At 49.8% G+C, this 15,099-nt stretch overlaps 1 protein-coding gene across 1 annotated transcript in view; it reads left to right on the top strand.

Annotated features, from left to right (window-relative positions):
• Positions 1–15,099, top strand: part of KIRREL3 (kirre like nephrin family adhesion molecule 3) — a gene marked incomplete at both ends in the record, with an annotated part of 375,278 nt that overhangs the window by 254,284 nt on the left and 105,895 nt on the right. The window contains one exon of the mRNA XM_084221395.1: positions 13,522–13,671. Coding sequence (XP_084077521.1) covers positions 13,522–13,671 — 150 coding nt within the window. The remainder of the gene's footprint in view (positions 1–13,521; positions 13,672–15,099) is intronic.

Below are 15,099 nucleotides of genomic sequence, written 5' to 3'. Positions count from 1 at the left end.
GTACTTCCACATTTCCACACTCCTGACAGCACTGAGGGAGCTGAGGGAAAGATGTTCCTGGCTGTTGCCACGGGCATTTTGCTTCAGCAGGTCCCGAGGTGATCAGCAGCAGTAATTGTGCAGCTGCACGTGGGCTGCGGTGGGACTGGCACGGCGGCAGCACCGGGCCCTGCAGGGGAGAGCACGGAGCAAAGCCAGGGAGAATTCTGACTGCAGTGCCAGGAGTGGCCCAGGGATTCGGCAGCAGGTTGTAAGAGGAGAGACTGGAGGAGGTAAATTTATATAGTCTGGAGGAGGCTCAAGGGGAGACACGACCAGAGTCTATAAATACACACAGAAATAGAAACCAAGGGAGGAAATTATTCAGAAGGAGGGAGGACAAGGAGCAGCGCCTGAAGCAAAGCAAGAAAAGTTTATTCTGGATCTTGCATGGAGGGAGAACAGCCTTCAGCACCCAGCAACTGGCTGGGGTGGGGTCCCAACCCTCCTGCACTGCTCCCCCCCCACCTCTGATGCCTCCCAAAGCTGGATGCTCCCCCTCCTGACACAGCTCTGCTGTTTTACAGTAGCCCCACCTCATTTCTTCCCTGCCAGCCATCTCACACGGGCGTCTGGCACCCAGCATGCCTTCGAAGATTTAATAAAACAGATTGAGATGCACTTGGGCTCGTGGCTTGACAACTGGCTCCCCTTGGACAGGAACATTTGCCTTGCTGGGTGACAATGCTTTGAGTCCATTGCCTTAGGCACTGTGGCTCATTGCTAGTCATCTCTCCAATGAATAATACACAGGCCTGAATATCTGTCTGCATACATCTTCCTTTTCTGTAGGATAATTTAATGTTATCATTGGGCCTCCTGCTTCAAAGATGAAGAGATTACTTCGAACCTGCAGCCTGCAACCACAGCCATTGGTTTCAAACGTCATTAAGTTTCATTATAACAAATAAACACTGCAATGACATTTATAAGTTACCAGAGAGCACAGAAACACAAATATGAAGCAGATAAACTGCATTTGATCCAAATAATTACTGCAGGCAATATCGAGCTTAGGCTGAGCTGGCAGGCGGGTGCTGGGTAATTTATAGGTGTCCGTAAGGCACTGTGGTGCACATTGCTCCTTAAAAATGATGATGATGGTTATGTGTCTCTCTCTGAGGCCTCAAACAGGTTATGTTCCTGCCACCTTGAAGGCAGGGAGCTTTTCCTCAAGTCAGAAATGGACATGGCACAGGCAACTGTTACTGTTTGGGGACTTTCCTCTCACCATTCCTCAGGATTTCAGCCTGAAAAGGGACCTGCATTTGAAGTTTGCTCTGATTTAAGCTGCAAAAGAACCTCATTTATTTATGCATGTACTTTTGGGGTGTTGGTTTTTTGTTGTTGTTGTTGTTTATTTGTTTTTATTTACCCCTCAGGGGTGTTTATCCCCACTGCAGATAAGTTCTCAAGAGTGCAGAATCCTTGGGGAGCGATTTCCACTGATTTACTCCAGGGGAGTATAACTCTATACTTAGAGAATAATGCAATACTGGAATACACTGACTTGGAAGGGATCTACAAGGATCACCGAGTCCAACTCCTGATTAATGATAATGAACTTCCTTTCGTTTTGACTCCTGGTTTTACAGTACCAGGTCTGAACCCTGAGCAAGGACTCCTCTACCAGCAACCCAGGTGGAAAAGCATTTCCTCCAGCTATGCCCCAAGAACCTGAGTGAAAAGCCTTTGTTGCTGTGCTGGTTGTGTGAACTCTCCCAAAGCTGTGCCTCTGCTCTGGGGTGAGAGCACATCATCTCCTAAGTGACCCCAGCAGGGCTCATCATTCCCGAGTCCTGCAGGCAGCGCCCAGGAGGGGGGTCAGACACAGCTGAGTTTATTGACAGCATCTCTCATTACCTGCTAATTAACACAGCAGGCTGGAATGTGCTGATCTGCTCTTGGACCGGGGTTTTGCACCAGGCAGCTGTTGACTCTGCAGTGGGGAGCATTGAGAAGGAGATGGTGACAAAACAAACAGCAAAATCCATGTTCAATAATCTGGGTCCCCCCCGAGCCTCCCTTCTCCTCCAGCAGGGAAGGGGAGAAGCCACGGGGTCTGTCTGACAAGGGACAGCCCCTTCCCTGGGCCTCTCCCAGGGCTGCACCTGGGCTGACAAAGCAGTTGCAGGGCTGTAAATATTGACTGGATTCACATTGCCTCTCATTTTTCATGGTTCTTTGCTTTACTGGGTAAAACCCAGGTGAAAAGCACCAGCTGGTTGTTGTCAGCAGTGGTGCAGGTCACTGGCCTCTTCTGTGATGGATAAATGAACTTTCTAGGCATTTCCTTGGCTCTGGGGATAGTGTAGCCACAATTTTCAGGGAGGGGAGCTTTTATTAAGCTTCCACATATAGACAGAGAAGTAAGTGAATTTTTAAGCATCTTCCTGGGATAACAAGATGGGCACGTGTGTGAAACATTTCCTCCTCAGAGATGATCTGCTCCCTGTCTGTTCATCTCAGCATCTCCAACCCCTCCTGCCTTCCCCCTGCCACTTTTTGTTGTGTTTGTATTGCATATACTTCACTTTAGGCTGTTTTTCAGAATAATTTGTTTTAATTTTAAATATGAATCTTGCATGTGTAAAAAAAATTGCACATATTTACAATCACTTCCACTTGTAAAAATCCAAGCAAACAATAATTATAGCAGAAACCTGCTAATTCTCACTCCACTTCATCTTCAGAGCTGATAATTCACACAACACAACCCCGAGCAATCCCGCCCTGCTCTGGTAAACAGCAGGAGCTGGAGTGAGTCCACAGCCTGCTCTGCAATATCCCAGAGCTCATCTGGCCAGGAGCTCCCCCAGAAGCCACCCAGGTGATGTTTCATGCAGACAGCAGCTTCCCAGCATTTCAGCATTAAGAGTGAAAGTGTAATAAGATGTGGAGTGAAATGGAGAATCTGACAGGAGCATCCAATGCACAAGTGCACAAATTTTGTTTTTTGCTTGGATTTAAACTCAAAAGTTGTAAGGAATTTGGGAATGAGATGGGACATTTCTGGAGAAGATGAAGGAGAAGAAGAAGTTTTTGTTACAGTCCTGGCAATATCTTTTGTTCTAGCTAATAAAAAAAGTTAGTTAAAAATAAAGGGAAAAAATGTTTTTCCAGGGCAATAATAAGATTTATTCCTGCCTTCTCTTCCCTCCATCCGTGAGCTTTGGTGCCACCAAGGCGTTTCTTGTTCAGGGAAGTATCTGGTAGGGGAATCTTTGATGGTGGCACTTCCAACACCTGCAGAGATGGAAACACCCTGTAGAGAGACTCATTTAACCAGTCCTTGGATGGACTCTCCAATCTACACAATGTCTCACCAATCTGTAGCAAAACTAGTTAAAATTATTGTGAGAAAGGGCAGAATTTTCCACTCATTTTAATATTATAGAATCCCAGAGCAGTTTGGGTTGGAGGGGACCTTAAAGATCATCCAACCCCACTTCCATATGCAGAGAATGTAACATTCAATATCTGCATTTTCTGTTCTGAGCTGCATCTTCATTCTGATTTCTCTCCATGCCTCATAGTGTGCGATAACAGATTTTGAAAAACGAGGATAGAAGTGAAACATGGTGCGACCCAAGGCAAGCTCTTTGCTCTAATTTTCCACCCCGTGAACTGCACAACTTCCAGTTGCAGCTCTTCCTGGGAGCAGAGCCAGACTTTGAAATCTCCAAATCGTTTGTGAAATGGATTATTCATCCTTCTCGTTTTCCTATGGATGAGTGTCCTCTGTGCCCTCTAACTCAAAGATGAGCTGAGATTTAAAGGACTCTAGTTCAAAAGAGCAGCCCTGATCTGGGAACAAAGGGTGGGCAAAGGGGAGGCGCTTGGATTTACTGTAATCCAGGAAAGGGGGATCACCTGAGAGATTTCAGAAGGTCACAAGGGATAAAAATCCTTCAGGATTTTATCTGGGAGACCTGGTGCAGGCAGGCTGCTGCCCACTGCTTTGCACATCTGCTGTTATTTTTTAGAAGGAAAAGTTCCTTTTTCTTCTCTCTGGATTCAAGTGGGAGGTTTTAGGTCCCAGGAGTGTCTGTGCAAGGCTCCTGCAGCTGGGGACCTGCCACCTCCTTTCTGAGCTACAAATAGTTATCATCCAAAAAGCAGCTGGAGTTGCCACAGAGAGAGCTGCTTGGCTGGAATTACTAGAGCAGGAGCATCCCCTGCTCTGCTCTCCCCCCTGAGCCCATCAGCCTGGCCTGGGGAGCTGTGCCAGGACACTGCACCTTGACAGGAGAGCAAATGGTGATTTCTTACTGTGCCACAGCTTCCTCAGGAGCACGGCTAACAAAATATTTCTTGGAGTCATTGGCTGTGCTCAGTGGAGCCGGGTCTGCAGGTGGATCGATGGGAGGAAATCTATTCCCTTCTGCTCATCTCCATGAGGGATTGGTCCTCAGCACCTGCCCAGGGTTTCCAGTGCCTCTGGAACAGCTGCTGGTGCCACTGTCCCTGTTCCCAGCAAGGGATCACCCTGTGCCCTTGGCATAGGCTCAGAGCTTACAGCTGCCCCTGGAGAGGGAGCCACAGCAGCCCAGGCACTGGGATGAGGTGCTGGCCCCAGCCCAGGGTGTGAGGAAGCTCTCACACCTCTCTGCCACAGCTTTAGTGACACCACCAGCTTTGCCTCTTGCTGACCCTTCAGCTCCTCTGCCACCTCCCTGCAACAGCTTGCCTGCTTTTCCCCCTCCTCCTGTGCTGGCCCTGGGTAAAACACCACCTAGTCCAGTTTGCTGCCTCTACCTCCAACCCTGCAAAGTTCTGTGTGCCCCAAAGCACACATCCCAGCTCTGGCACCTTGTCTAATAGGAGATAATGCTGCCTGCTGAGAGCTCAGTGCATCTGGGCAGCAGGAGAGGCTGTGAGAGTGGAGCAGCCAGGAGCCATCCAGGGATTCTGGAGCCACCCACAGAGCTTGGAGCCATCTACAGAGCCAGGAGCCATCCCTGGAGCCTGGAGCCATGCATGCAGCTGGAATATTCAGTGTGATCTAGTCCATAAGGTCACTTGAATGCTGCTTTTTGGCGCCTCAATGCAGTACATCAGTTTGTTTCCTATCAGTGCAGCTCCCAGGAGCAGGCGTTTAATCTCACAAGAGGTAGTTCTCCAGGCTGCTGCTGGGAAGAGTTTGCTAATAAATTGTAGCAGGCACAGGCCCTGCTAAAGCTCTGTGCAGGGCTGAGGCCTAGAGAGAGGAAATGCCAAGTGGTGAAAAAGCCAGAAGCCCCTCTCTTCTGCCTTTCAGACCCCAGTTTATCTCTCTGTAACCCCATAGGTCACTTCTCCTGAACCCCTGCTATGGGACAATTCCTGATCCCCCCCATACCCTATATGATGGGCTGCTTTAGCCCCATTCTGGGCAGAAGAGCCATTGCTGGAACCCTTCACAGACCCCCCAATAAAACCCTCACGGTGGAACTCCAGGACAAGTCTTCTCCTCTCTCACATCTGCTTCCCAGCTAGCCTGGGCACCTTAGCAAGCAGAGAGCTGGAATCACAAAAGAGCTGATAAATCACTAAAGAGCTGCTATCCTTTGGGCTTGCTGAGGTTGCCTGTGGCTAAGAGCAGCTTGGGTACATGGACAGTCTGTCCCCAAAGGACTGAGCTACCCGGCCCCATGCTGCCTGCTCGGGGCCAAACGAGCCCAGCAGGAAGCTGGAATAATAAATATCCCACAGTAAGGATATCTTACACCTTTCCCAATAACAGCTAATAACAGAGCAGCTGATGACATTTCAGCCCTTTCTGCATGGCTGATCAAACTCCTCACAGTGACTTTGAAAGCAGTGCTGGGATTTCATGTGGGTATCAAAGCCAGCAGAACACTCGATAGTTCAGATCTCTTGCCTCTGTGACTAATAGACAAAAAGATCTCTGAAAGGTTTAATATCTTACTCAAAATTTCCCTGTTTCCTGTTTGAAGCTACTTAGTGGACACAGTGGGATGTTGATGGTTCCTCTCAAAGCAGTGCCAGGAAAATATCTGACATCACTGCGGGATGAACTCAGCTCAGCACATGGGCTTGCTGAGAGCTGGTCATGGCCAGGCAGGAGAGCAGAGCACTGGCTTTGCACCTTAAACTCTGCTCTGGCAGCTGGCATTAGGACCACAGGGTCATTTAGTTTGAAAAAGACTTAAGATCATCTTGTCCAACCCTCAACCCAGCACCTCCAATGTATTCATCGCTAAGCCGTGTCCCCAGGTGCCACATCCACACATCTTGTGAACACCCCAGGGATAGGGACCCCACACTGCCCTGGACAGCCCCTTCCAATGCTTTGCAACCCTTTCTGTGAAGAACACAGAAAGATCCAACCTAAGCCTCCCCTGCTGGGACTTGAGGCCATTTCCTTGTCCTATCCCTTGTTCCCTGGGAGCAGAGTCTGGCCCCCACTAGTCAGAGGGAGCTGTGGAGAGGGAGAAGTTCCTCCCTGAGCCTCCTTTCCTCCAGCCTCCCTCAGCCTGTCTGGTCCAGCCCCTTTCCCAGATTCACTGCCCTATTCTTCATTGCTTTCCCTGGGCATCCCTTTGGCTTTGGTTTCACCTCAGTGCACCCCACACCTTCCCCTGGCAGCTGCATAGGTGGCTGTGGAGCAAGGTGGGGCAGGTGGAGCAAGGCTTGAGCTCAGCTCCTGCTTCCCTCCTGGAGCAGGAACACCTCTGCCAGGTCTCACAGCTGGTCAGTGACCAGCACCATGCCATACACCTGAGTCATCCCTTGACTTTGTGTTGTGCTTTGGTTTCTTTCAAGTTGAATAATTCAGCACTGAGGCCATGTGAGCTGGACTTACGCAGTCTCTCTAAAAAAAAGGCCAAACTGACATTTTTGTTCAAACGGATTTGATTTTATTTTTTCCCCAAGGAAGCCAAATTTTAAAAAACAGAAATCTTATGCAAGAGCTGAACTCAAGCTACCTCTCTTATTTGTGCTGTGAAGCTCAAGGAAGTGTCTGACGTGGCTGTGGCCATCACCAGCAAGGGGCTGTCCCGTGGGGAGGCTGATCCACATCCCCTCACTGAGGGCAGCATCACTGGTGCCATCCCTCTGCTCCTGTCTGGGCAGCCACAGCTCTTTGCTTCTCTGATTCTGTTAGAAAAGCTCATCTCTGTCCTTGTCTGGAGAAATCCTTGCCCCTGGGAACACGTGGCTCCCTCTTCCCTGTGCTCTGTACCCGGCCAGGCCTTGGGCTCCACCTCAGTGCAGGTGTGGGAGATGTGTCCCACCAGGGAGGGAATTGGGCTGCAGGCAGGTCATGAGCAGCTCTGCTGCCTGCACAGCTCCTCCCTGTGCTTCCCCATGACTGACAATTCCAGAGAGCTTTGTAAATAATGTAAAGCTTTTGTCTGCTTGCTCTTCCTCCTCATCTGAAAATCAATGTGGGCACGTGTTCCGGAGCACGATGGGCCCTGTGCAGGGGCTCGCTGTCCTTGGCTCCAGGGAGGGGACCCAAAGGAGCACTGAGAACCGGCCTGTTTGTCACAGAGCCATAGCAGGAGCTGTGTGGGGTGGTGCAGAGCCAGGCCCTGCTCTGCTGGGAAACGTGGGCACAGAGCCAGCTCTTCCCAGCCCTCTCCGTGGCCAAGAGATGGCTCCATCTCCAGGTGTCGTGCCACAAGAAACCAGCCCCAAGCTGGGCTGACTTTCCTGAAACCAGGTGTAATTTCAGCCCCTGGGCTGAAATGCCCTGATATCCATCAGGTGGGATCTGCTTGGTCTGCAGCCAGCCCCTCCTGGGATGTTGTGTAGGATTAGGATGTCTCACCGCAGCCCCTTGATCATCCTCCCACCACGCGTCGTGACGGCCCCAAGCTGAGGGAAGGATCAGCTCTTCCCACTGAGGGACAAGGAGAATGTCCCACCACTCCTAATCACCAGGCCTTTCATTTCAGAACAGTAATATTTTGACAAGGAGCTCATAGTCCTCCTTCTCCACTTCTATGCTCTCCTCAACAAAAAGGACTAATTCTTTTCAGAGCACAATGGACATTCAAAGCTTCACTTACATAAAAGCAGCCACAATGTCTCCATTTCTAATGAGTCATTGTTCCCTCGGTGAGTCCCTCGCTTCCTACTACAATACTCACTCCTCTTGGGTAATGAAAATTTAACTTTCTGCTGCTCCCGGTTGCTGGTTTGGGCACAAGAGGCTGCAAGCTGAAATAATTCAGCCAGGAACTCATGCAAACAGATTTCAGTCTTCAGAGAGCTTTAAAAGCCTGTCACAGACTCTGGCTTCAGCAATGGAAGGGGCTTCAAGGTCCTGCTGCAGCACAGACCGTGGCAATGTCATTGTGTAGGTGCCTTCCTCTGTTTTCTGGGTTGTTAAACAGGATTTTTGGGCCTTCTCGCCATCCGTGGGCGTTGAGACATCTGAAAAGCAATGCCCTGGCACTGGCAGTGTTATTTCCCTTGGAAGTCACAAACAGAGAAGAGACTCAGCCTTTGTTTGAAAGAACAAGGCAACATTACAGAGAAACACTGAGGAACAGGAGCCACAGGTGCAAAATCCATTAAGGAAATAGAAAGAGTTCTAAAGTCATTCTCTCTCTTTCCCTCCTTTTTTCTTCCTTTAGCTTTTATGACACACTTGTGATTTCACAAGGATCCAGCCTGGGGTTTTTGAAAGCAGGGTTAGTGTTCTTGACTGTGTGCTCTTCACTGTGGTGCCTTCACTGTCCCCTTTTGTTCCTGCCCTTGGGTTTCAGTGGCTGCAGAAGTGCCCCACATGAGAGGGCAAGGCAGGAGCTTGGGGGCCAGCAAGGGGGTCCTGCTGGTGCCTGGCAGCTCCTCAGGGAGAGGGCAAAGCAGCAAGAGGAGGAGATGGGAAGGCTCTGGGATCAAGAGCTCCTCTGGTCCCAGCAGGTGACCTGTGGTGACAGTGCACATCCAGCTGCAGGGCAGCTCCACAGTGCAGGGGGACACTGGGCTTGTGCTGGACCCCGGCCAAGTGGCATCATTAGCATCTCATTTCCATAGCTGTTTGCTTTTAAAACAAAACCAAAAAAATCAACAACGAGTTCAGAGCCCTGAGCTTTGCTTCTGCTCAGAGCATCTCTGTGCTGGATGGGCAGATCCTCACATGGACACTCTCAGGGGCAGAGTCAGAGCCCAGTGATTCCCAGTGAAGTTCCCAGGAAGCCAGGCATCAAATCAGTCATTTCTTTGAAAATATTCCAAGTCTCTACACTTGGGAGAAGATGGGATGTGGAAGTAAAACACGGCTACACTTGGGTTGGGGACACATGGACAAGTTGTTGCGTCTCCCAGCTTTGCCATGCAGCACTTCTAGAATCGATTTGGGGATGCTTTGTGCAGCAGGAGGTGACAAGGAGATGGTGATGAGGGGGCCATGCCTGGACTCTTGTTGGGCTGATGTGGTGAGCTGTATCTGCCTTTGGGGTCCCAGCACAGGAAGGACCTGGAGCTGCTGGAGCCAGTCCAGAGCAGCCCATGGAGATGCTCGAGGGCTGGAGCCAGGCTGGGAAAGCTGGGGGTGCTCACCTGGAGAGGAGAAGGCTCCAGGGAGAGCTGGCAGGGCCTGAAGGGGCTCCAGGAGAGCTGGAGAGGGACTGGGGACAAGGATGGAGGGACAGGACACAGGGAATGGCTCCCACTGCCAGAGGGCAGGGATGGATGGGAGATTGGGAATTAGGAATTGTTCCCTGTGAGGGTGGGCAGGCCCTGGCACAGGGTGCCCAGAGCAGCTGTGGCTGCTCCTGGATCCCTGGCAGTGCCCAAGGCCAGGCTGGGCAGGGCTGGGAGCACCCTGGGATAGGGGAAGGTGTCCCTGCCCATGGCAGGGGGTGGAACTGGATGGGCTTTTAAGTTCTCTTCCAACCCAAACAATTCCATGATTCTCTGATGAACTCCAATTCTGCAGAGGTTTGGATTAACCAGTATTTTTTGCTGAAACTCTATAGTAGAAGGGGAGAAGCTTGGAAGCTCCTGCTTGCCCAACAGGTTAGAGTCAAACCTCCTGCTTTGAAACCAAAGCATCCTTTTGTAATTCCATTTTAAACATTCCTGGAAGAATACCCAACTGACATCTTTCAGCCCATTTTCTTGTAGCTGAAAATGCTCAGCCTGCATTTGTAAATCACCCTTTCCCAATCTCCCCATTTTCAGTTATTTTCTGTCAAGTATCTTATCTCCCTTAAAACTTTTCTGCAAATTACTTGTTCCTTTGACATTAAGACATAAGCTGTAACGTGGACAGGCCTCTGATCTTCCAAACCCAGTTAAACCCAGTAATCAGACTTTAAGCTGATTTGAAAGTGAGTTGAGCTCTGTCTTCAGTACTTTTTTCTTTTTTTTTTATCTGAGATTTAGGGAGAGATGATCCTGCTGTGGAGCAGGGACTGGGCCAGGTAATGCTCTTAAGGTCCTTACACCCATCTTTCCTCTCCTGTGACTGAGTCTGAGCTGTTTGTAGCTGAAATGGAACCTTGGATGAATAAAAAATGGGTTTAAGTGACAATTCTTCACACTGAACAAACAGAGGGAAGAAAAATACAGGAGACATATGCCATGTTTCTGCTCTGATTTTCCATGGCCATCAGCTCATCTTTAAAACAAATCAAGAAATAGGAGAAAAAGGAAAAATAAAACATAAAAAGAGCTTCATTTCCAGCAGCAATTACCAAATGAAGCCTGTGCTTAATGGGCATTTGCAGAGGGCACAGACACCACTTTGTGCCTCTGCGTTCTCATTAGAGCTCGTGCAGCTCCCAGCTGACAAGCTGATAATTCTCACTGATAAAACAAATCTTTTTGGGTTATTGCTGCCTCCCTGCACTGTCCCTGCTCACCCAGCTCTGCCTTGAGAATTGTCAGGATTACAGAGTGAGCTGTGAAAACCCGGTTAGTGGGTGGAAAGTATATATTAAAATAAAACAACAAAACAACAAAGCAAAACACCCACTTTTTCTGCTTTCTGAGTTTTCTCTCTCATCCCATTTTCCCTGCTTGTCCTTTATGAATCCAAAACCAAAAAATACAGAGCTGACTCATATTCCCTTTGAAATCAAATATTTAAACCTTAGCACAAGGGTTTGTGTCAGAGGCCACCAGAATTCCAGCAAGTGCCTCCCAGCAGGAAAACCTGGAATCTCCTCTGGAATTAACCTGCCCTGTTGTGCAGGTAGCACCACGCCAAGAGCCACCACTGTGGTTTTTTGGAGTATCTGGGGTGGAAATCAGAGTTCCTTGGAGATATGTGAGTGCTGGGAGACCTGGGATCTTCAAAATACCCATGAATAAGGTGCCCAAGGTGCTCCTGGAGATCTGCAAAAATTTCAAGTGGGCTTTTTACCTTCCTGTAATGTAAAACATCTGGAATTTCAAAAGGACAGCTCTGCTTTTCCCTGTGCTCCTTTAGGTGGCTAAGAGCAAGCTGAAGCTATAATAAATTAAGTTGAAATATAAGCACTTATGTGGGGGCCCACTTTGGTTCAACAGCGTGAGCTGGGAAATGATGGAGCTTTGGAGCCCTGCCCTGTAGGAAGGGCCCTGCAGCTCATCTGGAAACAAGTTCAGATGCAAGAACTTGTGTCACACTTAACCTTGGTTCTGGATTAATCACCAGGCAATGATTAAATGGGGTCGGTGTAAATTAGGATTGAATTGATTTGGGGTGGATCACATGGAGACTGTCCCGCTTTGACAAATTGGTTTTCAAGAGGAATTTTTCCTCCAGCCCAGTCCCCTTCCATGGACTGAACAGACACTCAGTGGAGGGCACAGGCTCTGAATTCCTGCCTGATGCAGGGCCATAATTCCTACCCAGAGAGGCTCCTGGTCCTACAAACCCCACAGGTAACTCAGTGAGGGGCAATTCAGTGGTTCTGCCTTCCCCCCAACACCTCTTTCCCAAATCATCCCCTGAATCCAGAATCAGAGCAACACTAAGTGGTGGCAGAGCAATTGGGATGCTCTTCAACCAACTCACACAAAAGACTGTACTCACAGCAGCCCAGATATCAGCAGATCTGCCTGAAATGGCCCCACATTTAGGATCTTCCAGCTTCAGACTATGTAATATAACATATTACATAGATATATAGATATATAATTTCTGCAGGGACATTTTGGGGTTGTCCCATGCACTCATTATGGAAAGGAAAAGAAACAGCAGGATTTAACACTTTGACTCCCTGGAACCTCCGAGGCCAGGCTGGATGTGGCTTGGAGCACCCTGGCATAGAGGAAGGTGTCCCTGCCCGTGGCAGATGGGCTTAAAGATCCATCCCAACCCAAACCATTCTGGGATTCTCTGATTCTCTGGATAATTTTCAATCATGGCAAAGCCAAGAGAGAGTCAAAATAAAACTTAATGCTGAGTAAACTCTGCTGTGGAAGAGGTTAGAGTGACTGGAGTGTTTCCCATGGAAAATGAGAAGTGCCACGTCACACCTGAGGTGTGAGACATCCCACCATGGCAGGAGATGACCCAGGGCTGGGATTTGTTATTGCAGCATTGCAGGTAGGGAAGGGTGAGGAGAAATGTGTGAGTTTGACAATGCAGCTTCGAGAAAGGCAGTGCTGAGGCAGAGCTGAGCCTTCCCTTCCCCTCCAGATGTGTGGGAAGCTCCCAGCAAATGCCAGGAGGTGACACCTGGGGAAGGAGCAGAACAGCAGCAGTTGGTTGTTTCCCTGTGTGTTTTATAGCAGGTTGTTTCCTTGCACATCCTGATTTCAGAGAGCACACGAGGTGGGAGCAAGGCTCAGAAGCAGAGGATCAACATCCTCTTTTATTATGTGTAATATAAAATATTGCTGCTGCTGAACATCCTGCTGCTTCTCTGTCTGTGATCATTGTGGCTGAAACACTACCACCACAATTTGGAATAAAACAGTTACAAGAAATGCTGGTGCCTCTTGGTTGGAGCTTTCTTTTCCCCCCAGGGAGCAAAAATATTGCAAATATTTGTCTGTCAAAAAGTACTGTGTCCACCTCTGGGTCCTCAGCACAGGAAATATGTGGAGCTTCTGAAATGAATCCAGAGGAGGCTGCAGAGATACTCCAGGGCTGGAGCTCCTCTGCTCTGGAGCCAGGCTGGGAGAGCTGGGGGTGCTCACCTGGAGAGGAGAAGGCTCCAGGGAGAGCTCAGAGCCCCTGCCAGGGCCTGAAGGGGCTCCAGGAGAGCTGGAGAGGGACTGGGGACAAGGCCTGGAGGGACAGGACACAGGGAATGGCTCCCACTGCCAGAGGGCAGGGATGGATGGGGTATTGGGCAGGAATTCCTCCCTGTGAACAGGATGAGCTTTAAGGTCCCTTCCAACCCATTCCATCATTCTATGGGGCAATCACGTAATTAAGCAAACACATAATTGAGAGCTGCTGCGCTCAGTATCCCATTTGTGCTGTGCCAGGAGTGTGCTGTCCCACTGCATCCCAAGGAAGTGCATGGAGCAGGAAGCACTGCAGAGCTGACAGTGTCCTGTTCCTCTCTTGTTCCTGTGCAGGCCAGGCGTCCTCGTTCACGCAGCAGCCGCAGGACCAGGTGGTGATCGCGGGGCAGCCGGTGACGCTGCTCTGCGCCATCCCCGAGTACAATGGCATCGTGCTCTGGATCAAGGACGGGCTGGCCCTCGGCGTCGGACGGGACCTCTCAAGTAAGTGGGGACACCCCGTCAGAACCCTAGGTACTGAGGGGTACCTCAGAACCCCGGGTCCCTCCCCTGAAGATTCCCTCCCAGGTGTGTCAGTCCCCTCTCCTGTCCCCACCCTGACCCCTCCCAGCACTGTCTGTCAGTCCTGCCATTCCAGAAGGGCGTCAGTGATGGGCAGGTTCAAAGGATGCCCTCTACCCCCGGGGGCTCTGGGCCATCCAGGTGTCCTTTGTCCCTTGAGCCCTCCCCTCCTGTCCCTGGCTGGTGGCTCCCTGCCCCTTCCCTGCCCTCTCCCGGGGTTAAAGGAGCAGCAGCCACGGGGTCAGGAGTTCTGCTGGAGCTGCTGTGGGTTCAGAGGCTGTGGGCCAGAATAAAGCTCTGGATCCAAACCCTCAGCAGAACCCACTCCTTTCCTTCCCCATGGCCCCAAAGCTTCTCCACAGAGGGAACCCTGAGGAGCAGCCCCTGCTATGGGGGGAGGCTCCATCCCAGCCCCACCAGAGCTCCTGCACGCCTGGACTTGTCCCCACGTGCCCAGGGCAGCACCCAGCCAGCCCAAAGTGTCTGTGGGGTGAAACACCACCCAGCCATGGCCAAAAGTGTCCCTGGGGTGAAACACCACCCAGCCATGGCCAAAAGTGTCTGTGGGGTGAAACACCACACAGCCATGGCCAAAAGTGTCCCTGGGGTGAAACACCACACAGCCATGGCCAAAAGTGTCCCTGGGGTGAAACACCACCCAGCCACGGCCAAAGGTGTCTGTGGGGTGAAACACCACCCAGCCATGGCCAAAAGTGTCTGTGGGGTGAAACACCACCCAGCCATGGCCAAAAGTGTCCCTGGGGTGAAACACCACCCAGCCATGGCCCAAGGTGTCTGTGGGGTGAAACACCACCGTGCTGCTGTTTGGTTCAGCAGCAGGGCCAGACACGCCAAGGCTCGTCCCGTCCACAATATTGGTGATATTCCAATAGTGAGGATTGTAAACATTCTGTACTGACAAACACCAACCCCTACATTTAACCTAAAACCATAAAAAAACCCTTCTAAAATGTAAGCCAGGACACCACCTGGTAGAACCCTAGGTACTAAGGATTGTAAACTTTCTGTACTGGCAAACACTAACTCCTCAAGAAAACACTACATTTAGCCATAAAACTGTAAAAAAACCTTCTAAAGAGTAAGTGGGGACACCACCTCTTAGAAACCTAGTTGCTAAGAATTGTAAATTTTCTCTACTGGCAAACACTAACCCCTCAATAAAACACTACACTTAACCTAAAACTGTAACAAAACCTTCTAAAAACTAAATAAGAAAACAAAAATTATGGGTGTATAGTTTAAATAAAAGTGTATAATATTGCATAATAAAAACCTTAAAATTTAACATTTTAAAATATTACTATATTTTATATAAATATATGTAAAACA

The sequence above is a fragment of the Fringilla coelebs genome (assembly GCF_963513975.1).
Source record: "Fringilla coelebs genome assembly, chromosome: 25".
NCBI classification, from domain to species: Eukaryota; Metazoa; Chordata; class Aves; order Passeriformes; family Fringillidae; genus Fringilla; species Fringilla coelebs.
This window is presented reverse-complemented; position numbering and strand designations above follow the sequence as displayed.